A 26,185-nucleotide genomic window follows, 5' to 3' on the forward strand; every position below is an offset into this window, starting at 1 on the left:
CAGGAAAGGCGCAAAGCTACACAGAGAAACCCTGTCTCGAAAAACCAAAAAAAAAAAAAAAAAAAAAAAAAAAAAAAAAAAAAAAACCAACCAAACAAAAAGCCCAATGTAAATCCCGAACACCCGTTCTCTTGGGACGAAGGCTGACACTTCTCACCTCCTAATGCACAGTGCTCCCCTGGTGAACTCTGAACATCTAGGCACTGTGCAGGCCACACACTGACTCTGCCAGGCGGCAGGGAGAGGGGACACTTCTCCAGTTCCTGCACGGCATGCAGATGACATAGATATGAAGTAAGATGGCGGACCCACCCCACTGTCAGCAGAGCTGCCCATCTCTCTGGAACTCCCACAGGCGGCAGCATCCCGGCCTTCCTGTTGAAAGTGCACTGAGCCCTTCTGCAGATAACCAGACCACCCGTTACCTCTAAAACAACCTCTCAAGGAGGGCTCTGCACAGAGAGAAACCGAGGCCTCAGGAAGCTCAGGAATGGAGCCGGAGAGGGGGCTCTGCGGTTAAGAGCACCAGCTGCTCTTGCAGAGGACCCAAGTTACTCCCAGCACCTACACGGGGGCTCACGACCATCGGTAACTCCAGTTCAAGGGAACCCAACACCCTCTTCTGGCCTCTGTGGGCGCTGCATGCACATGGTACACAGACATACATGCAGACAAGACACCCAAGAATGTAAAATAAAAGATGGATAAAAAGAGGCTATGTCCATTCAGGATACAGCCAGGCTAAACTTATCCCACTGAACGGACACTCACAGATACATACCGTGTGCTCAGTGAATGTCGAAGACCCCTGCCCCTCCTGTCTGCCTCACCTTCGAGGGCCGAGGTCCCCCTTGCTGGCACAAGTAGGGGGGTGCCAGCTGACGCACAGCAGGCCGCCAGCACCTGCAGGCTGCTCTACAATGTCCCAGATTTCTGGGCTACCAAGAAGGCCCTTGCTGCTAGTTCCCAGGTTCTCTGCGCTGACCCTGCCCAGGGGTGACAATGAGGACCTGGGAATAAGAATCTAAAGGTGCCGTGGCCGGCCCCAAGCTCACGGGTTACAAAGCACTTCTCAACAAAGTGCTTCTCACCCGATCCTCGGGAAACCCTGCAAGGCGAACACTGCACCTGCGCTCTGAGTATGCGGACGGTGGGTCTCTGAGAGATGAAAGAACTCCTGGGCGAGCTCAGTGGTAACTCTGGAAGGCCACCATGGCATAAGAGACCAGACACACAGCATCTTTATAAAGCCAGAAGGGGAAACTCTATAAAATACAGCCAGGCCGCAGCAGGTCCCCAAGAACACCACGGGCCACAAATCATGGACCTTTGTCACCAGAGGCAAGGGGAATTGCCCCATCAGCCCTGTGTTCTGAAAAAGATGACTCCAGGGCCTAACTTGGAAGCTTCTAGATCTCACTGGTAAACAAGAGAGAGGAAATTGGGACTCATTGGCTAAGTGACTACCTGTGCCTTCAAATACCACTCTCTAGAGCATCGGTTCTCAACCTTCCTAATACTGCGACCCTTTAATACAGTTCCTCATGTTGCGGTGACCCCCCACAACCATAAAATTATTTTCGTTGCTACTTCATAACTGTAATTTTGCTACTGTTGTTTTAATTAATTTATTTTTATTTTATGTGCATTGGTATTTTGCCTTCATGAATGTCTGTGTGAGGGTGTCAGATCTTGGCGTTACAGACAGCTCTTAGCTGCCATGTGGGTGCTGGGAATTGAACCCGGGTCCTCTGGAAGAGCAGTCAGTGCTCTTAACTGCTGAGCCATCTCTCCAGCCCAATTTTGCTACTGCTATGAATGGCAATGTATATATCGGATATGCCACCCCAAAGGGGCTCTGACCCGCTGAGCTAGAGACTGTGGTGAGGCTGAGAGCAGACACTCATCTAGTAATCCCTAAAACCAAAGGGCCGTCAGCCGCAGTGGCAGAGTCGAGAAGCTTCTGTAAAGCAGTAACACCCCCCAAAACCCACCCCTACCCCACCCCACCCGCACAAAATGACATGCTGTCCAGGGTGGAGAGCCGGCCTCAGCTTCGAGGAAGGGAGATAAACCTGCAGGAAATCGGTGGGTGTCATTTCTAGAGACCTCTAAGAACTGTTTGTGATGAATCCAGACCGAAACCCATTTAGAAGGCTGAGTCACATGGGAACGGGGAGGACCGTTCCGGGTGGATTAGGCTGGAGCTCGGCCAGTAAACAGAGAGCAGGGACAAGCAGGCCCTCCTCCAGATGGAGATGGATAAACAGGAGGGGCCCCAGGGACAGGGCTGCTGCTGCTTCTGCCTAAGTGACTTAGAAGGAGGTAGGGGGAGGAGCAGGGAGGTGGCATGGGCGGCATGAACTCTTGCCCTGGCCAAGCCCACAGCCCCAGCAGGCTCCTCTCCATCTCTTAGCACAAGCGCCAGGCCCAAGACCCTCCCCGCTCCCGCAGGGTCCTCCCAAGCCCTGAGTCACACCTGCTGCTGACTCTGCTCCTCCAGGTTCATCTTCACCTCCAGCGACTGGCGGGCCTCCAGGAAGGCCTTCCGGTGCTTGCGGTCGGCCATGTAGTAGGACATGATGCCCACGATGATGGCGCACAGGTAGAGGAAGACATTGGCCAGGATCTACATGCCAGGGAGGAGAAAGAACAGGGCTGGTAAATATAGATCTTCAGGAAAACAGGGACAGGGAGGTGGGGCTGGCAGGGATCAATGTGAAAGGCCCCTGAGTGGACCCTACCCTATAAATCACAATCAGCAAGATAACGGCTCCAGGCCAGGAATGTGTACAGGCCACGAGGCTTGCATGCAAGTTTACAAGGCCTGGTGAATGATGGCTGTTCCTTTCCTACATCATACCACAATCAAGCCCCTCCCCAAGAGGCGGAGCAACCCTTGGCTTCTCAGTTGGTTTTGTTTTTGTTTTTGTTTTTTAAGATTTTATTTATTTATTTATTATGTATACAGTGAGTGTTCAGCCTGCAGGCCAGAAGAGGGCACCACCAGATCTCATTGTAGATGGTTGTGAGCCACCATGTGGTTGCTGGGAACTGAACTCAGGATCTCTGGAAGAACAGCCAGTGCTCTTAACCTCTGAGCCATCTCTCCAGCCCAGATGCTCAATAGTTAAACCAGCATGTATGGAGCCCAGCTGACTAGGTGCTATCAGTGCCAGCCCACTGCCCCGCAAGCCCAGTGCCACCTCAGCTGGCAAGAGTCTGCTCCGTCTGGCACCCTGCAGGCTCTCCCAGGTGACCTGGTCCCTTGTCATGCCTAAAAGCCTGCTGGATTTGCAGAGCCAGTGGTTTCCTGCTGGAGGGAGCCTTGGATATGGACCTGGACGTTCCCATCATACATGGCTCCTGGTGTTGGCAGCTGCTGGCTCTGTGCTTTGGTCAGAAATGGTGGGGCCAGGTGCTGGGCCAGGTATTAATTCCCTGTTGGTCTGCAGTCCACTGGCCTGAGTGAGCCTTCTCAGGCAACGCTGCTCCTGGCCCAGCTCAACCTGTTTCTCTGGAGCCAGTGCCACACTTTAAGTTTTATTAAATTTTTTTTTTTTATATTATGTGTATGAGTGTCTTGCCCATGTATATGTCTGTGCACCATGTGCATGCTTGGTGCCCAAGGATGCCAAAAGAGGGCATCGGATCCCCTGGAACTGGAGTTCCAGACAGTTGTGAGCTGCCTTGTGGATGCTGGGGATTGAACTTAGTTCCTCTTCAAGAGGAGTCAATGCTCTTACCCGATGAGCTCTCTCTGGCCCCTCCCCACCTCACCCCTACACACCTTCTTGAAACTGCCCTTCCCTCCCTGCCCTACTTCCTGAGGGAAGGGGGGGACAGTCACCACCCACAGAGGTAGTTTGGCTATCCCTCACACAAGATTGGAGTTGAAAAGCAGGATGCAAAGGAAATTACTAGGAATTGAACTTCTGGCCCCACAGGAGGAGAAGATTGGCCCAGTGGTGTGTGCATGGTAGAGTCTGGGGTCAGGGAAAACTATGCTGAAGTCAGCTAGGATTTTACATGGATGCTTCAGTAACAGATAAGGGGATGGTTCTGATTCATTTTCTGGGTTCTCCTGGTTATGCCACACCCCACTCTGAGCTGTTTTTCATTTATCAGGACTAATCACCAACACCCTAAGGACTCACCACCACCACACCCTACAGAGTTTTTTTTTTTTTGGGGGGGGGGTACAGGTGCTTGGTTGGCAATGTTGAGTCCATGGGAAGCCCCACCACAGGGCTGCTGAACAATGATTTAGGAGGCGGACTATGTGTCTGGGCTAGCCAGAAGTCACTGTGGATAAATTCCTAAGCTCCTGGGCGGCTGGTTCTACCATCTAAGATCTGTGTTCATCTGGGGCCTAGGCAGCCACAGCTGTCACTATCTGGGGTCAGTGTCTTTGGCAACATGCCCTGTACTGTCTGCCTTCTTGACAGACCCTCCATCTAAGTGGCCAAACTTGGTGGGACACCAGCCTGATCATCTGAAAATCTCTGGAGTTGGGTCCAGTGAATGAAGTCAATTATATGGACCCCGTTGGGTCTCAGAGTCAGTCTAGCATGATGCCCAAGAAACTCGACCCGCCCAAAGGCCATCCTCCTGCAGGGCCCTTGGCATGTGCCCACACCTCCAAGCTCACAGAGCCACAAATTGACAAGACTGGATGACAGAGTCAGGTTGGCATCCTATGCTTCATCTGTGTGCCAGGCTTTCAAGAAAGACGCTGCACGTGGCAGTCACATCCAACCGGGACTCATATGACTAGGTCAACGCTGTGAACCTCAGTACCCCCAAAGAGAGGGCTCAACCAGGGAAGGATACCCTACAGCCACAGGTCTAACACCAGAGAAGGCATTTATACATCTGTCCCTGGCTAACTAGCCTGGACTGGAGCTAAAACTCGACATTATCCTGTTCCCCGCACATGGGTAGGCCCTGCCTCCCTGCCTGGCCATCTCATAGGGACAGGGGCGAAAGACACGGTTACCCCCTGGGGTGGTGGCCCAAGAAAACAAAACTATTACCACCAACAACTCAAGGAATGTAGACGCAGGCTTATGCCTGATGGGACTTTTTCAGGACAGTGCATCTCAATGATCTGCATATGTTCTAAAATAAAGGTATACGCGGTAGGGACACAAACTCAGGACCACCCTGGGCTTATGTCCCACCCTCCCTAGCCGGGTGGCCTCCGAGGCTGTTTGCTCTGTCCTGAGCCCAGCCTTGATTGACACTGCCTGGTCTTCATGAGCCTCCCTTCCGAAGGCAGAAGTTAGGACCGGGGAAGGTTTGGTCCATGACGTCCAGCAAGGAGCAGAGAGAGAGCAGGAGAGGTGGGTGGTTCTCAGGCTGTCAGTCTCTGACATCCCCCTCCCACCCCCCCCCACCCCCCTACCCCCCCCAACCCCCCCCACCCCCAGTACTCCAGCTGCCTCATCCTTTCCCCAATCGGTATTTGAAGCTCATTAGCTCCAAAAAGGCTCTCTGTAGGGCAGTGGGTTTGCAGGGCCTGGGGATGCCAGGAAATGCCACTCCCCACACCCCGTGAATTCACCTACTTCTAACAATTCTAGAGGCCAGGCTTTGAGTTCCTGAAACCTCCAGTCCTCTTCACTTGCCCAAACCCACCTGTTCTAGCCCCCACCCCATGCCCTCCCTTGCTATGGCTGCAGGGCCTGACAGGCGCTTGGCAGCCTCTGCCCTAAGTGATGAGTGCTGGGAGGCTCAGCCAAGGTCTCACACAGAGGCCAACTCAGCCCCCCCACATCCGGGGCACGAATCCAGCAGGCCAATGCCGCCGCCAAGCCAAGGAAACCTCGATAATCCAGGGAAGCGGAAGCTGGCCTTGGGGGAGGGAGGGCCAAGCGTGCACAGGTGGAGCCCTGAGGACGGTGAAGAAGGTTCCCGAGACACCACTACCTGGTCCCTCAGAGGACCAGGTGTGCTGAGTGAGCAGGCCAGGGCAGCAGGGCCTCAGTGTTCCTCATCATGTCAACAGTACATCTACTCCGAGACACTTTCTCGGCCTCCTCTCATTTCCAGTCACCGCTGAGGTGACCGGGACATTGTTCTAATTTTTAGGAGAAAGTGTTTGTCCAAAGGAGATGCCAGTTCCCCAAACCCCAAAAGGCAGTCCCTCTCTCCAGAAATGAGCTCACGCTGAACTACAGGATTTCTGGCAGGTAGATAAAAGCCAGCATTCCTCAGGAACGTGTGAAACTGCTTCCCGCCTGCCAAAGGGAGTCCTCTCCCTTCCGCCTCTGGCAGAAGGGACATATGGCTCCCTCTGGCACCTATTAGCATATTAGAACCCGTGCCGGCCTCCAGGCTCATTCAGTCCCTATTCACAAGTACCCGCTATAGAGTCCAAAGTCCATGCTAGCCTCCTGGCCCTTCTCACCTCCCCGACTCTTCCTCCACTACGCTGGCTCCCAGGCTGTTGTAGCTCACAAGTTTCTGCCAGACCAGATACCCTTCTGCTCACTCTGTAGCAGCAAGGCTCTCCATCACACACACACACACACACACACACACACACACACACACACACACACACACACACACACAGAGCCGCGGCCACTTTCTACTATTCTCTTGTTATTCTTGGCTATTCTCGCTTCTCTTGCAGATACCCCTGGCCACACCCACTGCTTCTTTTTCTCTCTGCTCTGGACTCTTCTGGACGCCTCTGGATGTCCTCTCTCTTATCTACAATTAAAACCTCTCCCCCTCCCCAAATCGTGGAGCAGCCATCTTGGTGGTTTCTGTACTGTGCCCTCACTTACGGGCTGTATACATTTAAGCCCAAAGACATACGTCTGAAGATGTCCCACAGTTCCAAACACAACAGGAGTCCCTGTCTCCTAAGGTGTGAAACACGAAGGTTGCCTCTTTCATATCTACAATGCAGGAGAGTCCTGATTAGGGAAAATGGGTATGTCCCCCAAAACACGCTTGGGGGAAAAAGTAACGTTCACTCTGACAGTGAATCAGCACTATGCTGGCCAGGAGGACAGGTGACCATCATGAGTCCCTGCCTCCCAGGACCACTGTCAGGTAGGAGAAGGCAGGCAGGTGTGGCCCTGCGCAAGGACATGATGGTGAGTAAGGTGCTCTGAAACACCTCTGTCAGCTCTGCCTCTAATTATACTTTGAGAACTAGAGGTGCGTGTGTGTGTGTGTGTGTGTGTGTGTGTGTGTGTGTGTGTGTGTGTGCGCGCGTGCGCAGCCTTCAGGAAAAACTTGAACCCCAGTGGGGATCCAAATTGGATTGAGTCACTGTGACAAATGGCTTTCTCAAAATGAGGCCTTGAGAGTCAGGAGTCTGGGAGCTTCCTTCTCAGAATTTGCTCTCCTCTCTCTAGAGCAGCCTGCATCCCGCATCCATCACTGAAGCAACCCACAGCCAACACTGCAGCAGCCCGCAGCCAACACTGCAGCAGCCTCCCACCTCACCCTAGCCACACGCGGACCACCAATTGGCTCCTTGTCTACCCAGAAAGCCCTGCTCAGGCCTCCAATCCACACTGACACTTTGACTGCTCACAGAATCTTCCACAGAGCTGGCCACTCTATTCTCTCCTCCAGTGGGGTAGATGGGAAGTCGGGCACTTCCTACCTTATTTCCCCCACCAGGGTCCATCTAGCGCCATCCAGCCCCAGGTGATCAGGAAGCCGGGAATTGCTGAGTAGGGACAGAGCGGTGACGCCATGCTGGGATTTACCACCCAGCCGGCAAACAGCACAGACATGATCCTAAACTTGCTGCCCTGAGACACAGCTTGCTGTCTGAGCCTCATTTAACATGGGAGGCTTCCCCAACCCACTGTCCCTGTCCCGAGAACCGAAAGGAAGAAGACCCAGCCAACCCTGGAGGAGGCGAAGACAGAGGAGCAGTGGTTGGTGAGCCACCCAGACCACTAGGCCACCAGGCACAGACAACCTGCAGGGAGGTACGGATCAAGGTCTGCATGGCTGGGGCGTGTGCATGCGTGAGTGCATCCCTGAAGTGGGCAACTTCCACCAGGGAGGAGGTGATGACATTACCACGGAGGCGTGGACATTAAAGATGGGAACCAGACAGGTGACACAGTCCTACAATCCCAGCACTCAGGACGCTGAGGCAGGAGGACTGCTTGAAGCCAGCTTGAGCTATGGAACAATTCCCTGTCCAAAAAAAAAAAAAGAGGAAGAAATAATGGAACACCAATGAGTACTGGTATTGGCACACAATAAAGCCTTAAGCCTTCTCCATGTAAGTGAGGTCACAGAGACCAGACAATGCTCCACTAAGGCAGCCGGAGAGATGGCTCAATGGTTAAGAGTGCTGGCTGCTCTCCCTGAGGACCCGGGTTCAATTCCCAGCACCCACATGGCAGCTCACAACGGTCTGTAACTCCAGTTCCAGGGGATCTGACACGCTCACATAGATATACATACAGGCAGTGCACCAATGCACATAAAATTTGAAAAAAAAAGAAGAGTCAGCCGTGCTCCCCACCCCCCGCCCCGCCCCCAAGACAGGGTTTCTCTGTGTAGCTTTGCGCCTTTCCTGGATCTCGCTTTATAGACCAGGCTGGCCTCAAACTCACATTGATCCGCCTGGCTCTGCCTCCCGAGTGCTGGGATTAAAGGCGTGCACCACCACTGTGATGCTGGGCTTCTTATAGCACATGGAGTTCATTACATGCCATTTTAAGAAGTGCCCCTAAGGGCATCAGGTTGACACACTCAAGGGCCGCTGAAATTTCTCACTGCAGGGGTCCCTTGTCGATGGCTCTGTGTAGCAAGAGGTCCTTGGGGCTCTTTATACTACAAAGTTTGCTTGAGCTAGGATGTAACACAGGAGTAAAACACTTGCTTGGCACACGGCACGCTCTGGCTTCCATCCCTAGCTAGCCTAAGAGCACAAAGCCACACCCTACCCACCCCACCCTCCGAACCAAAAAAAAAAAAAAAGTTTTCTTGATTCTGAAGCTACTCTATGGAAATTTCTTCTTTAAAAGAAAAAAAAAGTCTGATCATTTGAAAAACAATGACTAGCCAGGGGTGGCGGCACAACACGCTCTACAATTCTAGCACTTTAGAGGTAGAGCCAGCCTGGGCTACATGAGACCCTGTCTCAAAAAAAAGCAAGCAAGCAAGCTAAGAGGCCAGCAAGACGTCTCAGTCAGTGAAGGCACTCACTACACACACACACACACACACACACACACACACACACACACACACACACACCCCACATACAGACACACACAAAAATCAACAAATTTTTTTTTAATTAAGCCAAAATAAAAACAATGAATGTATGAAGTCTCCCAAGTGGGTAAGGGCCCAGAGCGGAGCTGCACCCAACCCACGCTGCCTGAGGAAGTGTTTACAGCACACAGGCCTGAGAGCAGTCCCTTGAGGCGCCGTTCCACTTAGAAGTCTACGCATCAAGATGCCTTAAACTTTTCTAACAGCCCTCGGGGAAGCGGGCTGCTCCAAGAGGGCTTTCAAACAGAAGCTGCCCCCGGGAGGTGGGCTGCTGGTTCTCTTGCCCAGGCCAGTCCCACCTTAGACGCTCACTGCAGCCTAAAGATTCCAGAACGCTCTGGTGTTGGTGTGGGTCGCCCTGGAGACGGATGATGCTCTGTTGCTGGGGTTAGACCGCTCCGGAGCCTCTCTTCATTAAGACGTACTTGGATGTTATGGAAAAAAGTCTCTAAGCAGCTGCAGGGCAGGAGGGAGCAGAGGAGATGGTACCCCACAAGGCAGCCAGGCTCCTCTAAGCCGAGGAGGAGTACCCAGACCTGTGGCTATGCCATGTGCTGCAAGTGGGGTTCCCAGCTCCGGGGAAGCCTTGCCTCCGACCCTTGGCTCTGACAATTCATAGTGGCCTCCGTCAGCCAGGTTCCTACTTCAATGTCCCATCATCCTCCTAGAGGCCTTGCCCACCACACAGAGTGGCTCTGCAGGACATTTTCCTGTCCCCACGTGCCACTCCCTCTTTTTCTATCTTTTTATTATTTATTGTTTGCTGGTTTGATTTTTGAGACAGGGTTTCTCTGTGTAGCCCTGGCTGTCCTGGAACTCACTATGTAGACCAGGCTGGCCTCGAACTCATGGAGATCCGCCTGCCTCTGCCTCCCAATGGTAGGTTAAAATAAAGGCTACTGACTACTGCCTCTTCTTTCTCCCTTTCTCATTGGTCTGTTTCCTAAGACAGCTCCTCCAGGGCAGAGGTACTTTGGCTGTTTCTCTCACCACCAGTGCCCAGAATGACTGGGAAGCCGTCCAAGGGCAATGGACAGACAATGAGGCCTAGGAAGAGATGGCTTGCTCTTGAGCTGGCGGGCTAGGGAGCCTGGAGCAGAAAACTAGACCTCTTTCACACCTGGCTCCTCACCCTCACCTGAAGACCAGTCTAGAACATGTCAAGCTGGACATGGTGGCCCACACCTTTTTTTTGTTTTGTTTTGTTTTGTTTTTTCGAGACAGGGTTTCTCTGTGTAGCTTTGCGCCTTTCCTGGAACTCGCTTTGGAGACCAGGCTGGCCTCGAACTCACAGAGATCCGCCTGGCTCTGCCTCCCGAGTGCTGGGATTAAAGGCGTGCGCCACCACCGCCCAGCAAGTGGCCCACACCTTTAATCCCAGCACTGGGGAGGCAAAGGCAGGCAGATCACTGAGTTCGGGGTCAGCCTGGTCTACAGAGTGCATTCTAGGACAGCCAGGCCTATACAGAGAAACCTTGTCTCAATTAGATAGATAGATAGATAGATAGATAGATAGATAGATAGATAGATAGATAGATAGATAGATAGATAGATAAAAAGGTTTCAGAGAGATTAACTCAACACCACCTCACACAGGGCTCAGCACAAAGTATATTCTTATGACATTTTCCTTCTTTGCTTCTAGAAGAGAGCCGGTGGCAACACAGAGCTAATAACAAGGAAGGAATATTTCAGAACTCCCACATGCTTCCTCTCCTCTTTTCTACAAGCCCCAACACCATGGGGCAGGAGCTCATTTGGTGGAAGATCTGATCTGAAACCAGAGAGATGGGTTTTCGGAAACCATGACTTCTTGGCCATGTTGAAACTGCAACCTGGTCTTCCTCCCTGAGTCCAGGTCTCTTCCCTATATTTCAGTCTCCTCTGCTAACTAAGATGAGGAGGTCCCCCAGGCTGATTGAGGACTAGAGTTCCCCAGGAGCTCAGGACAGGCATCCAAGGAGGTGGTAGGAAGAGGCATAAAGCCTGTAGACAGTGACTGACTATGTGTGGCCTTAGGCAAAGTCCCAGAACTGTGGTGCCAACAATGGCCTGGGGTCTTCCTTAAGTATCCTGAACACAACACAGAGCTCAAGTATGCTTACCCTCCCCATCTGGGTACCTCAAGTTTCTGCAAAAGGGACTTCCAGAAGCTTCCTGTATTATTATGATCTTGAGCATGCCTCTAGAGAAAGACAATGTCTTTTCAAAACTAAGAGGACTCCTAAATGGGAAAGTCATCCAACTTGACATTTGCTCAAGGTCCCTCGTGGCCTGCTGCCCCGCCAGAGCAGCTACTACCCAACTCCCAGAGGCACCACTGTGAGGCTCTGACGTAATGACTTCCCCCAGAGACTCAAAACATGGAGGCCGTGACCTTCAGGCTCTTCTGTCTTTGGCCTGGCTTGTCCCACACAGTTCCTTTACCCCAGCCACAATGGGGTGTGTCTCCCTTCACCCCAGCCACAATGGGGTATGTCTCCTACAAGATAAACAGCTGCACCAGTGGGTGTGGTGGCCTTCAATCCCAGCACTCAGGAGGCAGAAGCAGGAGGATCTCTGTGAGTTCGTGACCAGCCTGGTCTAAAGAGTGAGTTCCAGGACAGCCAGGGCTACAGAGAGAAACCTTACCTCTAAAAACAAAAACAAAAAGGACAAAGACTTCAGGACTCTGTGGCACTAATTAGAACCCCACTTGCCCCAGCCCTCCTGCCTGTAAGGGTCTACACGGGAGGACTCTAAATTTAGCTTTGTCAAGAACTAGCACACTTCCCCTTTGCCCTGCAGGGAATGGAACTTGTTGGTATTATGTCAAGACCAAGACCAGCTCCAACATGCCTCCCTGTTCCCGAAAACAGAATTCATTCACTCATTCATTCATGCTCATGAATTCACAAAAGAATATTAGTGACACTTGCTTGAGTATTGAGATTAGTAGCTTGATAACTGCACTCACAAAGAAGGCCCTAGTGAGCAAACCAGAGAAGGCCATCTGGTCTACCTCCTTGCTTTCCTGCAGATATGAAGCACTGATGTTGAACATCTTACACTAACCCAGGGGTTGATCATTCAAATATGGACTGGCAGGGTGGTGGTGGAGCACGCCATTAGTCCCAGCACTTGGGAGGCAGAGGCAGGCAGATCTCTGTGAGTTCGAGGCCAGGCTGGTCTACAGAGTGAGTTCCAGGACAGGCTCCAAAGTTACACAGAGAAATCCTGTCTTGAAAAAAACAAAAAACAAAACAAAAAAAAAAGGTCAAATATGGACTAAGTTTTAGGGTAACTAGTGAGTCCCTAAAACTGGAGAGAAAGTTGGCCATTGTGCAATTTTGCAGAGCACAAATCCATTGCTTTTATCAGATTCTCAAAAAGATCTATTACCCCAGATGGTTAAGAAGCACAAAACCAATGAAAAGCTGCCCTCTGTTCTTGTTGCTTCAGCAAAGAGACAGCCAACAGCCGGCCAGGGCGCTTCCTGTCTTTCCTTGATAGAACCTCATTATTTAGTCACCTTGGTCTCTTTCTCTGAGCCAATAATTCCAAGCCCACTTGCAGAGTCTATTTTAGACTGCTCTAATCATGTCTGCCTTCAGGCCTTTCTTTTAAAAGCGGTCAATTTAAACCTATTGAGCTTTTCCAGTGGGGGGCAGGCCCCACGCAGGGGCCTGGAGATGAAAGACCTCAGGGGGGCTCCGATCTCCTGAGGGTAAAGATGCTGCAGGAAACAGGAGAGATGGAGTCTGAGGAGAGGAGAAAAGTCAGCGAGGGGCCAGCAAGGGAGAGGCTGTGGCTAGACTCATAAAAAAATGTTTTCTTACACACGGCGAAAACGTGGTACTTTGTACAATAAATCTTCACATATGGATTCTGGGTGGTAAGGAATCCCACCTGATTCTTAACCAATAACCAATACTAAATGAAAGAAAGGCAGAGATAAACCATGTATGAGAGAAGTCTCAATAATAGGGTTCCACACTTCACACTCTGGTTTCCTCCTTCCTCTTCTTCTTTTTGGTTTTGTTGTTGTTTTTGTTTTGCTGTTTTGTTGTTTTGGTTTTTGGGAGACGGGGTTTCTCTGTGTAGCCCTGGCTATCCTGGAACTCACTCTGTAAACCAGGCTAGCCTCTCGAACTCAGAGACCCTCCTGCCTCTGCCTCCCAAGTACTGGGATAAAAAGTGTGTGCCCACCGCCGCCTGGCTTTTAGTTCTCTACTAAGCAATGCCAACTGTATTTATAACACAGACCCCTCATCACATTCTCACCGACTCGGAAGGAACCTGGAAACTGTGTTCCAGGCTTAGAGGGATAATGAGCTGGGAAAGTGCTTGACAAGAAGGTCTGAGGACCTGAGTTCAAACTGGAACTCAGGTAAAATGCCAGGTGTGGTGATGCCGCTGAGAATCTCAGCCCTGGGGAGGATACAGGTGGACAGGGGCTTGCTGGCCCACCAGGAGAGAGGGGAATGTAGTCTAAAGACAAAAGAAAATGTCTAAACTCCAAAAATACCATCCTCAGAAAGAGTCAGCCTGTCAAAATCTGAAGGGAGATGGTCCAAGAATCCACTGGCCCGGAAGCCTTCTCCCCATGTAACCGAATCCCAACAGAGAAAGCTCTGGGGCTCTAAGGGGCCCTACCTCAGAGTTCAGAGGGATTCATGTCCTGGCGGTGACACATTCTGCCCGCTCAGCCACAAAGAGCAGCATCATCCACCCTCCTGAGCATCCTTTCTTCCTTGGGACCTGATTCATTCCTACTTCCTCCATTGGGGCTCAGTAGCCAGCCCTTCCCCCACAACCTCTCACCGTGTTCCTGAGGACATCTGGGATTATGTTTTCCAGTGCCTGCTTCTGACTCAGCCCTTTGGTTGAGTCCTGAGTCCGCATTTTTCTTTGCCTTTTTCTTTCCTTCGGTCTTTTGACACAGACTCCCAGCCTGGCTTCAAACTCACTATGGAGCTGATTAGGATACCCTTCCTCATCCTCCTGTCTCCACCTCCTGAGCATCCAGATTACAGGTGTGCACCACCACACCCGCTTCTGTGTGACGCTGGAGAGCAACCCCAGAGCCTTGTGCACACGAGGCAAGCACCCTACCAACTGCTGTTTTTCTAGGTCAGTTTCTGGGGCAAAGACATCACCATCCTGAGGGAACCTGGGTAAGAACCTGGCTTCAAGCCAGGTGAGGCGTGGTGGTGCGTGCCTTTAATCCCAGCATGAGGGAGGCAGAGGCAAGAGGATCTCTGTGAGTACGGGGCCAGCCTGGTCTACAGAGTGAGATCCAGGACAGCCAGGGCTGTTACACAGAGAAACTCTGACACTGACACACACACACACACACACACACACACACACACACACACACACACACACACACACACACACACACACACGAGTTCCAGGGCCAAGTGTGGCAGCACACACCTTTAACCCCAGTTACTAGGGAAGCTGAGGCAGCAGGATTTCAAGTTCAAGGCCAGGCTACATGGTGAGATCCCATCTCAAAAACTCAAGAAAGGGGGCTGGAGAGATGGCTCAGAGGTTAAGAGCAATGGCTCCTCTTCCAGAGATCCTGAGTTCAATTCCCAGCAACCACATGGTGGCTCACAACCACCTGTAATGAGATCTGGTGCCCTCTTCTGGCCTGCATGATCGCCTCTCTCTGGTGACTGCCCTCCCTGCAACCCTACACAGGGCGGAGTAATACATATTACAATAAAACAAAAGCTTTGTACAACCTTGCTGGTACACTACACTAAAGCCTTGGAACGGATGCTCTAGGCTGCCCCATGTCCACTCATTAGCTGTCCTTTCCTAACAATGACATGGTGGTACCTCCTACCACCGTTTCCTCTCTGCCCAGCTTCTTCACACATCCAAAGCTGTCTGTTGGGATATCCATCGGTCCATTGTCTCCTGTATGTAATTCAGTTCCCACGTTTAAATCCAGATGTTAAATCTCCTTGCTCGATCATGGACCAGTCTTCTAAAGGCATTATCTGTCTCAGTCAAACAACAAAGACACACATCATCTGTCCCGCCTTCCATCCTTCGACCTCCATTGTCTTGAGCTAGGGCTACCTGCAGCAGATCCCAGCTTGGCTACGTCTTAGCACCATGTGGGGTAACACCTCCAAACAGTGAAATCGAAAAGTCCAGACACTATATTGTTAAAACGCCACCCAGAGACTCAAGGTGCCTTGCGGGGTAGAAAACACTACTTAAAACCAATGTAAATACCCTAGTGTCCGAAGCCACAGTGTCCTCGCCCAGTGCCAATCTGAGATCCCGTTTCTGTCAACTGAAGAATGAAAATATCACTCTAAGTGACTACCCCACCTCACTAGACACAGCACCCAACACAACCAAGCCTCAGTAAACTCTGCCTGAGCGCCTGAGCTGGTGCAGCTTGCTCCCCTGCCTCACTGAGGCTACCTAATGCCCCTGCAGTGAGTGTACCATTCATACCACCTGGTCTTGCCCGGTCAGGGTCTCCAGGTCTCTGTTTCCCCTCCTATCCACACGTACGACAAACCTTTTCCTGCGGCAAGGCTTGGAAAACACTGGTCTCTCTGGCTCCTCTCCAGTCCTGCTGGTCCACATCTGATTTCACACATATTAATCCTCCAAAATTACCTTTTCCCAAGTATCACCTGTGGTAGTTTGAATAAGAATGGCCCCCCGTAGACTCAGATATTTGAGTGGATAGTCATCCTACTTAAGAAGGATTAGGAGGGCTGGCCTTTGGGGAGTGGGTGTGGCCATGGAAGAAGTGTGTCACTGGGGGGTGGGCTTCAAGGTTTCAAAAGCCCCAGCCACACCCTAGTGAGGCTCTCTCTTCCTGCTGCCTGCGGATCTTGATGTAGAACTCTCAGCTACTTCTCCGTCATCATGTCCGCCTGCATGCCACTATGTACCCCACCATGATGACAATGAACTAAACCTCTGAAACTGTAAGCAAGCCCCAGTGAAATGCTTTTCTTTATAAGAGTTGCTGGGGTCATGGTGTCTCTCCATAGTAATGGAACCCTGACTAAGACACCACCCCCAGCTCAGAGCATCCCAATAGTCACCCACTAACCCAAAGTTCTAAGTCTTTGTTCTGACATGCAAGGTCCTACAGACTTTGGGCTTTATGATTTCTGCCTGAATGTCTTAACTCCCCCAGGTATACTGTCTGCCTGAGCTAAGCTTCACGTGCCCTACTCCCTGCCAGAACCTTTAATCTCTACATGTTAACATCCATACTCCAAGATCTCTCAAACTTTTCCACCACGCTATCTGGGGAGGCCGCCTCTCATCTCACTTCGTAATACACGTGGAGGCTGAGTTCTGTTCCATAAAAACCCATGTTTGCTTTACTGTTTTTAAATGTTTTGAAGTGTTTGCCTTCTAGCTGAACTGTCTATCCTTCTGTCCTTCTAGTAGATTTCTCTTTTTTTTGTTGTTTTGTTTTTTGTTTTTTTGAGACAGGGTTTTTCTGTGTAGCTTTACACCTGTCCTGGAACTTACTCTGTAGCCCAGGCTGGCCTCGAACTCACAGAGATCCACCTGGCTCTTCCTTCCCAGTGCTGGAATTAAAGGCGTGCACCACCACCGCCGGCTTGAGTAGATATCTAGTTGAAGTGTCTGTCCTTCACAGTTAGCTCACTAAGGCAGGGGACCTCTGCCCAGTCCTGTCTTCCCAGCGCTGGGCAAACATCTGACACTGCCAATGGGTGGATGGACGATTAATGGCAGCAGGAGTTAAAGAGGGAAGGGTATGCCAGCCCTGTGATTATAAAATAGCCTGCAAATATTAGGTCTCAAGAAATCCCTTTTCCCAAAGTCTGCCATTTAAATAGAAGCCACCGTCCCCTCGGGGACTTAAGATAGTTCCTACTTGCTAAAAGGAGTCATCCTCCTTATCTCTGGCAAAAGGGACATATGGTTCCTCCACATGTCTTCCATTAGCCTATGCCTGTGGTGCCTATCTGCATATCAAGGTCCTTGCTAACTTCTAGGCTACCCCAGTCCTTACTCACAAGTACCTGTGGCAGAGTCATGCTGGCTGACATGCCCCTCCTCCTCCCCTAAACCTCTCCAGCCCCCCACCCCACCCCCAGCTCCGCTTCCCTTCCCCCAGCTTCTCTTTTCTCCTATATAACCTCAGCCATTTTTCCTACAAGCGCTCTTGGCCCCCGGTTCCTCTCTGGGCCTCTTGGTCCTCGGCTCCACTCTGAGCCCCCCCCCCCCCCTCTTCTATTTCTCTCTTCTTCTCACAGCCTGGTTCAGGTGGGACCCTTCCAGATGTCTCTGGCTGTTTTCTCCCTCCTATCACCAAAAAAACTTTCTTCAACTATACCTAGAATCAGCCACGTCCTCATTTTCCGCTCAGAAGACACACGTCTCACCCAGTGTGAGACACACTTCACTGACATGTAGTTAGAGACCCTAGAATGGAGGGAAAAACTAAGGAAGTTCGACAGATCCTTGTGTGAAGACAGGCCAACATACAAGTTTTGATATTTGGGTGGTTTTTAGTAAAGATTATTATTGTAGGAATAAAAGCTATCCATTTTTCTTATAAAGAGGCTGCTGGTGAGGTGGCCCAGTGGGTAAGCACGCTTGCTACCAAGCCTGACCCCTGACCCCTAGAACACACACGATGGGAGGAAAGAAGTGACCCTCGCCCGTCCTCTGCGCACACGCTACGGCACGCGGGCCCACACGTGCGTTTAAACAAAAGTTAACAGAATATGTACTGCTCTTGTAGAAGACCCAAGTTTGGTTCCCAGCATCCATGTTGGGCGGCTCACAACCACATACAACTCCAGCTCCAGGGGGATACCCAGCGCCCCTGGCTTCCAAGGGCACCTGCACTCACATGTACATACAACATACCCACACTCAGGTACATACGTGCAGACACATAGAAAGAAAGAAAGAAAGAGAGAGAGAGAGAGAGAGAGAGAGAGAGAGAGAGAGAGAGAGAGAGAGAGAGAGAGAGAAAGAGAGAAAGAAAGAGAGAAAGAAGAGAAAGAAGAGAGAAAGAAGAGAGAAAGAAGAAAGAAAGAAAGAATTATATTATTTCTAAAGAGGAGCTGACTTAGGTATATCCCCAAAGAATCATCATCATCATCATCACCACCATTCTGATGAGCCCTCCTCTAGGGAGAAATAAGAGTGTGGCCAGCTGGCAAAGCAGCCGCCATTGATGCCTCCTGGTTCCCTGGGGTTACTATACATGGCCTAGAGCATCATCGAGGCTCTGTCACCATCAGGACAACGATGGTCCCTCACCAACAGTGCTGTGTGGCTTAGTCTTTAACCATTTTTCTCCTCTCTGATTTTTTTCCACCTACCCGTGAGCCTCCACTGTTCCTGCCCCACCCACACCAGCGACCGACCACACTGTAGGATTTTCTCAGCTTGGGAATTCACACAGCGACCTTCTGAAGATTTCTAAAACCAGGCTTTTGAATCGCCCAGGGTTCCCAATATTTTTAAAATGCGTTCTTTTGAGACATGTCTAATGTGTGTACTTATTGATGTCACCACATAGAAAGTGCAATCATCAAGCTCCAGAAGTGTTGGTTCCTGTCCGTAGGCAGGAGAAGGATTTAGCCACAGCAACAGCATCCCACAGCCATAACTCCTGGAGGTACCACACAGCCCACCATCCTTCCCTTCTGGACCCCAGCTGGGACCATATAACCCTACAATGAGAAGCTTGGCTCCAAACTCGGGCTGGGGGAAGAATCCCAGCCCCACCACCCACTGGCTGTGGCCATCAGTCACTACCCTTTAAGCTTGCTCCCTCCTGTGCAAAACATGAATAACCACGGAACCCACTTCGGAGCAAGGCAGTCGGAGCTCATCACCAGGCTGTGCTTACAGTACACAGCATAGGACTGTGCTGGACACAAAGTCCAGTGGCCACTGGCCACCAGTATATTATATATCAATTCCCAAGATGATTACGGGGCCCACCTAGCATTTCCCAGTGTTCCTATCTCCTTGAGTGCGTCAGCGTCATTCCCTCACCTAAAGCGGTTCTTGGCAATGGTTTCCAAACCAAAGGTGCTATGGTCTAGCTCATCAGCACACAGGAGCTAAGCAATCCTTGGACAGCTGTGCTACAGTCAGTCCTGCAGGGGAACCATTGTACTCAAGTGTGGCCTTACTGAGGCCGCTACCTACTAACTTATTCGTTTACTTATTTGTGTATTTATAATTTTACATACATCTATTTAGTGTGTGTGCACACACACACACACATGCATGTGTGCAGAAATTAATCTACAGGAGTCTCTTCTTCCACTATGTGGGTCCCAGATCACCACTGAGCCATCTCATTGACCTTATTTATGTTTGTCTGATTTTTTTTGTTCTTTGGATTTTTGTTGTTGTTTTGGGGTTTTGTTTGGTTGGTTGGTTTTGGTTTTTCGAGACAGGGTTTCTCTGTGTAGCTTTGGAGCGTATCCTGGATCTTGCCCTATAGACCAGGCTGGCCTTGAACTCACAGAGATCCAACGTGGCTATGCCTCCCAAGTGCTAGGACTAAAGGCGTGTGCCAACACTGCTTGGCCATTGTTTTGGTTTTTGAGGGAGGGTCTCATGCAGCCCAGGCTGGTCTTAAACTTCTGATTGTCCCCCTTCACCTCTCAAGAGCTGGGATTATAGGTACACACCTCCACGGTTTGTCTTGATTCATTTAAATGGGGTTCTGTGGCCGGGCGGTGGTGGCACACGCCTTTAATCCCAGCACTTGGGAGGCAGAGCCAGGTGGATCTCTGTGAGTTCGAGGCCAGCCTGGTCTCCAAAGCGAGTTCCAGGAAAGGCGCAAAGCTACACAGAGAAACCCTGTCTCGAAAAACCAAAAAAAAAAAAAAAAAAAAAAAAAAAAAAATGGGGTTCTGTGGCCTTAGCCTTGACTAGTAAGGCTGACTTGACTAATGCCTCGGGCTCTTCTCCCAAAGAGTCTCAACTGTTCTCCGGCCCCATCTGCCTCCCCTTATTGACAGCCTTGCAGGCACAGTTACAATTCTACAGGTACCCACTATGCACTGGCTGGGTGTCAACACTTCCCCAACAGCTACACTTCCCAACCCCAGACCTGGGAGCCTGCCTCTGTTCCTGTCCTGTCTCCAAGCCCATCTTACACCAGGAAGCTTCATGACAGGGCCATCAGCTACTGGAGCCACGTGCCCATGTCACAGCGCACAGTGGCTGCCTGATGGGTATAGACACGGATCAACCAGCAGACCATTCCTCCCCAAGTCTTTTCTCTTGCCTACAAGAGGCGGCAGTGGGATGCCGAGGAATGGATGAGAAGGTGGTTTCTGAGCCAAACTCCCCCCACTCCCTAAAGTCCCCTCCAGCTCCTTTCAACCTCACATGAAGGACGGGGAGGGAGGAAGCCAGAGCCACAGATGTCTAGATGCCGACATCTTTTTTTTTTTTTGGTTTTTCGAGACAGGGTTTCTCTCTGTAGTTTTGCGCCTTTTCCTGGAACTCGCTTTGTAGACCAGGCTGGCCTCGAACTCACAGAGATCCTCCTGCCTCTGCCTCCCGAGTGCTGGGATTAAAGGCGTGCGCCACCACCGCCCGGCTAAGATGCCGACATCTTAACTCCGACACCAGGAATCACTTCAAGTTACCGTCTCTATTTGGGAGTGGGGAGATGTTTTATTTTTTATGTGGATACGGATTATTCTAACATGGTTTTTGAAGAAACTTCTCTTCCCCTATTGACTTACCATGCACTTTCATTGCAAATGAGCGGAGCATGTAAGTGTGGAGTCATTTCTGGACCTTCTCCAAAGTCCTTGGTATAAGTGTCTATATTCAGGAAGTGCTGTCTTCATTAATATAACTTTATATTAATCTTGAAGGGAAGAACCGTATGTCCTTTAGAAAATGTTTTGGCTTTTCTAATCCGTGTATCCATATACGTTATAATCATCTTACTGATTTCTACGAAAATGTTTAATGGATTTGGACTGAATTCAATCTGCAACTTGGAAAATTGGTGTGTTGCCAATATGAATTATTCTTCTATGCCATCTCACCATTACATCCCATTTCCTTCAGCAACATTTGATTTTTTTATTTGTTTGTTTTTTGCTTTTGTTTTTTCAAGACAAGGTTTCTCTGTATCAGTCCTGGCTGTCCTGGAACTCGCTCTCTAGATCAGGCTGGCCTCGAACTCAGAGATCCACCTGCCTCTGCTTCCTGAATGCTGGGAATAAAGGCGTGTGCCACCACGGCCTGACCAGATTTTTTTTTTTAACTGTTTCTTAGCTGTTTTTGACAGGGAAAGGGAGCTGAATTCACACTCTGCCCCCCTGTGGGCGCCAGAGTCCTGGATAAACCATCTGACCTGGCTGAGCTTGCACCCCCCATCTTCACAATGAAGGGCAGAGGAACATGGGGCGTCTGAGTAACCGGCTGGACCAGCAGCCTCCAAAGCTAGACCCGCCATTACCAGCGCTGTGCTCTCGGCCGAGCTGCGTAAGTCTCTCCGTCCTCAGACTCGTCTCTAAGCTCTAAGTCTAATGTGACAATGATGACAGTGTCAGATCTCCGAGGGTTGTGGTCAAGACTGTGTAATGCCTAGGAGTAAAGGTTTCTTGTAAGCCAGACACCCTCACTCAAATGCCAGCATTATCATAAATAAACATAAAATGATCATGATAACTTGTGACTCCACAAATTTTTTTTTTGGTTTTTCAAGAGAGGGTTTCTCTGTGTAGTTTTGGAGCCTGTCCTGGATCTCGCTCTGTAGACCAGGCTGGCCTTGAACTCAGAGATCTGCCTGGCTCTGCCTCCCGAGTGCTGGGATTAAATGTGTGCGCCCCGCCACCCCCCCGGCCACAAATGTATTTCTACTGGAGTGAACTACACTGCATTTTGTTTGAGAAGACTTGCAGAGAGGAAGGACTGGGGTTCTCCAGCTGCCAAAGGGGATTGTGTGTCTGTTGCTGCCACATCCTGGAGAACTGGTCTGAGAAGTGTGAGAACGGGGGTCTCTGCAACCCCCGCTGAGCTCTCTAGAGAGCAGAACCAGAGAAGGGACTTCCCCGAGGTCAGATAGACAGTGTCAGAAGCCCCAATATCCCCAATCTAATCCCTTCTATCAGTCAGGGAGCTGAAGACCATTGCAGGGTGCCAGCCTGTACGGTGGGGCAGGGCCCTGGAACAGTTCAGGATTCAGTATGCTGTGCATGTGTCAAGGCCTGTTCATGAGAGTCCTGTGGCTCTCTCATGGGGGAGCCATGGCGGAGACAGGAAGGCAGGGGCGTTAGCCTACAAGACCTTACTGGGAGCTGCTCTTGGTTGAAAAGTAAACTTTGCTCTTGTACACTTAGTACTATAAATTACGTCACTTCCCTGGGGAGGCTCAGGTCGTAGCAGGCCAGGGTCCTTTCTCCAGAGAGTTGGGAGGGAAAGAGAAATTTTGTTTTTATTCTTTATACCCTTGCCTAGGTTGAGTTAGTTTCTTACTACAAGCACGTGCATAATATAGAAGAAATTAAGTACTCCTATTACTAACAGGGAGCCCAATGCTCACAGTAGCTACCCTTGAAGGACAATATTAAGGGTAATAATTTTCCATCTTGTATAGTATTTTCTAGGCTTTCCATATTTTCTCTATACCAGACTGAATCACACAAAATAAGTCTGCAGCTTTGACAGATTGAAAGTGATTGGATATTGATCGTTTCATTGTAAGCCAATCTAATAATTTGATATTTAACCAATTATTTAGAGGGGGACTTTACTGTACCAAGCCAGTCTTCAGACAACAACAAACTTTTCTTTTAGAGGCAAGGTCTCATGGAGTCCAGGCTGGATTCCAGCTCACTATATTGCTGAGGATAGCCTTGAACTTCGGCCTCTACCTCCTGAGTACTGGGATTACAGGCATGCACTACCACATCCAGTTTATATGGTGCTGAGGATTGAACCGGTGGCCTCACGCTAGGCAAGCACTCTTCAAACTGAGCTGCATCCCCAGCCACAAGAAACTTCACAGCCGTAATGGGACGCAGGGCTTCCCTTGCAGGCAGGGACTCAGCTCTCCATGCTGCCGGCAGCAAGAAGCTTGTGCGAGCCTGCATCCAGAGGCACACCAGTTTGACAGAGGAAAAAGATCCATAAGCGAACAGAAAAATCAATGTCCATCACAAGGCATACACATGAAATTACACGTTCTAAATTTAACATCAGCCACAGCATCTAACAGAAGGGGGGAGCTGAAAAAGGGACGTGTGAGGCACCAAATCATCCGACCTTTGTTGTCCCCACAGGAAGATGGGGACAGAGAAGCAGCAGAAGCTAGCAGCTCACAGAACCTTCTCTGCAGATAATCATCCCTCCGTTTGAGCCTGCCATCCAGGAGTGGGAAGCATCCCTCACCTTAAATCTATCACTCTAGGATTGACACAGGCAGGAAAAGACATTTAAATCAAGTGGGAAATGCAGGTGCTCCTAGGTCCTGAGACAGCAGGGGCCAGGCTAGGGGCAAAGCCCCCAGACCACAACAGACTTCAAAATGCAGGGTGGGCTGACTAGGAGACCAGGGCAGAGCAAGATGGCTGAATTCAGCACTGGCCAGAAAACAAGAGGCAGGCGTGTGCTACCTCCTGTGGCTCATCTACGACAGGAACCGGAGCTGTGAGGGAAGAGAAGAGGGTTCGGAAAAAAGGGGCAGGAACCCAGGCCACTACTGAAGGAGCAGTACGCCAGACAGATGGATCAAGATGGATCACCTCCACAAGTCCACAGGCGCCTCTCTAGAATGCACGCGTTGGCTTTTGCTCCGACTCTTCAAATGTTGCCCAAGAGTCAATTCTGTTCGGCAGCAAATCTATTTTTGCAAGTTGTTGAGGGCATTATATTTTTATAATAAAATAGAACCTAAGCAGGCAAAATACAAAAGATGGTTGCTATTTCTAAGGATTTTAGAAACGTTCAATAACTATGAATAGCTGAAAGAAAATGCTAGTGAATCGGGGGTAAACAATAACCGTAAAAATTTACTATCACAAATATCTAAGGAGGTTTCTCTACCCTGATTATTTCCAAATGATTTAATTCTTTAAAAAACATTTTTAAACCAGGTGGTAGTGGCACACAGCTTTAAACCCAGCACCTCCACAGAGGCAGGTGGATCTCTGTGAGTTTGAGACCAGCCTGGTCTACAGAGCGAGTTCCAGGACAGCCAAGGATACACAGAGAGACCCGGTTCTGAGAAAAGTATTTTTTAGATTTATCATTTTATGAGTATGAGTGTTTTGCCCACATGTATGTCTGTGCATCCCATGCATGCCTAGTGCCCTGAGAGGCCAGAAGAGGGCATCAGATCTCCTGGGACTGCAGTCGTGGACCATTGAGTGCTGTCATTTGGGTGCTGGGAATTGAACTCTGGTCCTCTGTAAGAACGCATGTTCTTAAACAACTGAGCCAACTCTCCAGCCCTAAGTGACTTAATTTGATGGAAATTAGGAATTACAGGTAGCCCATCCTGGACGCAAAAGACAGCCACACAACCAGCTACAGTACAGGACTGAGCTTCTCTAGTTGAAAAATCCGAAGTGCCCCAAACCTGAAATCTTTTGAGTCACCCATGATACCACAAAGAGAAAAATGTCACACTGTGTGACCTTTTTCTATGTAAAAATTAGTTAAAATATTGGACAAAAGTAAAGCACCTTCCTGCTAGAGCTCACTCGGTGACTGAAGTGTTACAATTGAGGACATAAATTCAGATTCCGAGCACACATGGCCAGAACTCGGGGTGCGGGGGGTGGGGGGGGCACAGTAGGACACGTGCGGTGATGGAAGAGTCCTCTGTATGTCTTTTTATTGGAGGATAGTCATGTAGCATCTCACAGCTGCCAGCACCCATCAGAGTGTACAGATACAGCATACTCAGGGCTGGAAAAGAGAGTCGGGGAAGCCAGCTTTGGTGGCACAAGTCTGCGGCTGAGCATGGCAGAGACAGAGTTTGCTGGAGACAAAAGTGCCTCACTGGCCGGCCACTCTGGCCAAATCAGTGAGTTCTGGGTTCAGTGAGAGACCCTATCCAAAAACCAACACACACAGTGATTGAAGAAGACACCTTGGTGTCAACACCTCTGGCCTCCACACACACACACTCGTGTATGTGTGTGTGTACACAAATACTTTTTTTTTAATGTCTCTTGGTTTTTACTGCCTTTTCATCACATGCACTGAGCCTTGGACTACAGCCATTTTAAGTGTACACTCTGCCAGATGTTGACAGCTGTGGGAGGCCATGTGACTATGTTCCCAATAAAAACATACACCAAACTCTGCCGTGGCCATGAGAGTTCCACTGTGCCCCCACGCAGTCAACTTCCCCAGCCCAAGTTCCACAGAGGTAACCCCAGCTCTCACACCACACTGACATCATCATCCACTGTCACCTACGTTTACCTTGGTCTTGCCTTTTTTAAAGATATGGTGCCACACGCTCTGACACAGAGCTATGTAACCACTGCCTCAATAATTCAAGTTTCACAGTCATCAAGTTACGCATCCTCGGGGAATTAGCCTTTTGGGATGCATTTTAATCTACAAAACTTGGCCTTGAGGCCAGACACACCCTGATTCGCTGTGAGCGTGGGCACGGTGTTTCCCCGTCACTGTCCACCTCCACTTCCTTGGCTATAAAATGCCACGGACATGGACAAGCACCTCGCAGAGGTAGGAGGAGGATGAATGGACACACTCTAGGGAGACCATACTTTAAAGGCTTATGTAAGTATGTAAGTATGAGTTGAGTCCTAGCTGGGCACGGTGGTGCACACATTTAATCCCAGCACTTGAGAGGCAGGGGCAGGTGGGATCTCTGCGTCTGAGGCCAGCCTGGTTTACATGGTAACCGTGGATTCCGGAGTGGTTTCGC

At 50.2% G+C, this 26,185-nt stretch overlaps 1 protein-coding gene across 1 annotated transcript in view; it reads right to left on the reverse strand.

The window, feature by feature from the left end:
• Positions 1–26,185, reverse strand: part of Adcy3 (adenylate cyclase 3) — an 80,001-nt gene that overhangs the window by 38,632 nt on the left and 15,184 nt on the right. The window contains 1 exon segment of the mRNA XM_052746015.1: positions 2,480–2,629. Coding sequence (XP_052601975.1) covers positions 2,480–2,629 — 150 coding nt within the window.

Source organism: Peromyscus californicus, unplaced genomic scaffold (genome assembly GCF_007827085.1).
Source record: "Peromyscus californicus insignis strain IS unplaced genomic scaffold, ASM782708v3 Scaffold_1__1_contigs__length_55948999, whole genome shotgun sequence".
Taxonomy (NCBI): domain Eukaryota; kingdom Metazoa; phylum Chordata; class Mammalia; order Rodentia; family Cricetidae; genus Peromyscus; species Peromyscus californicus.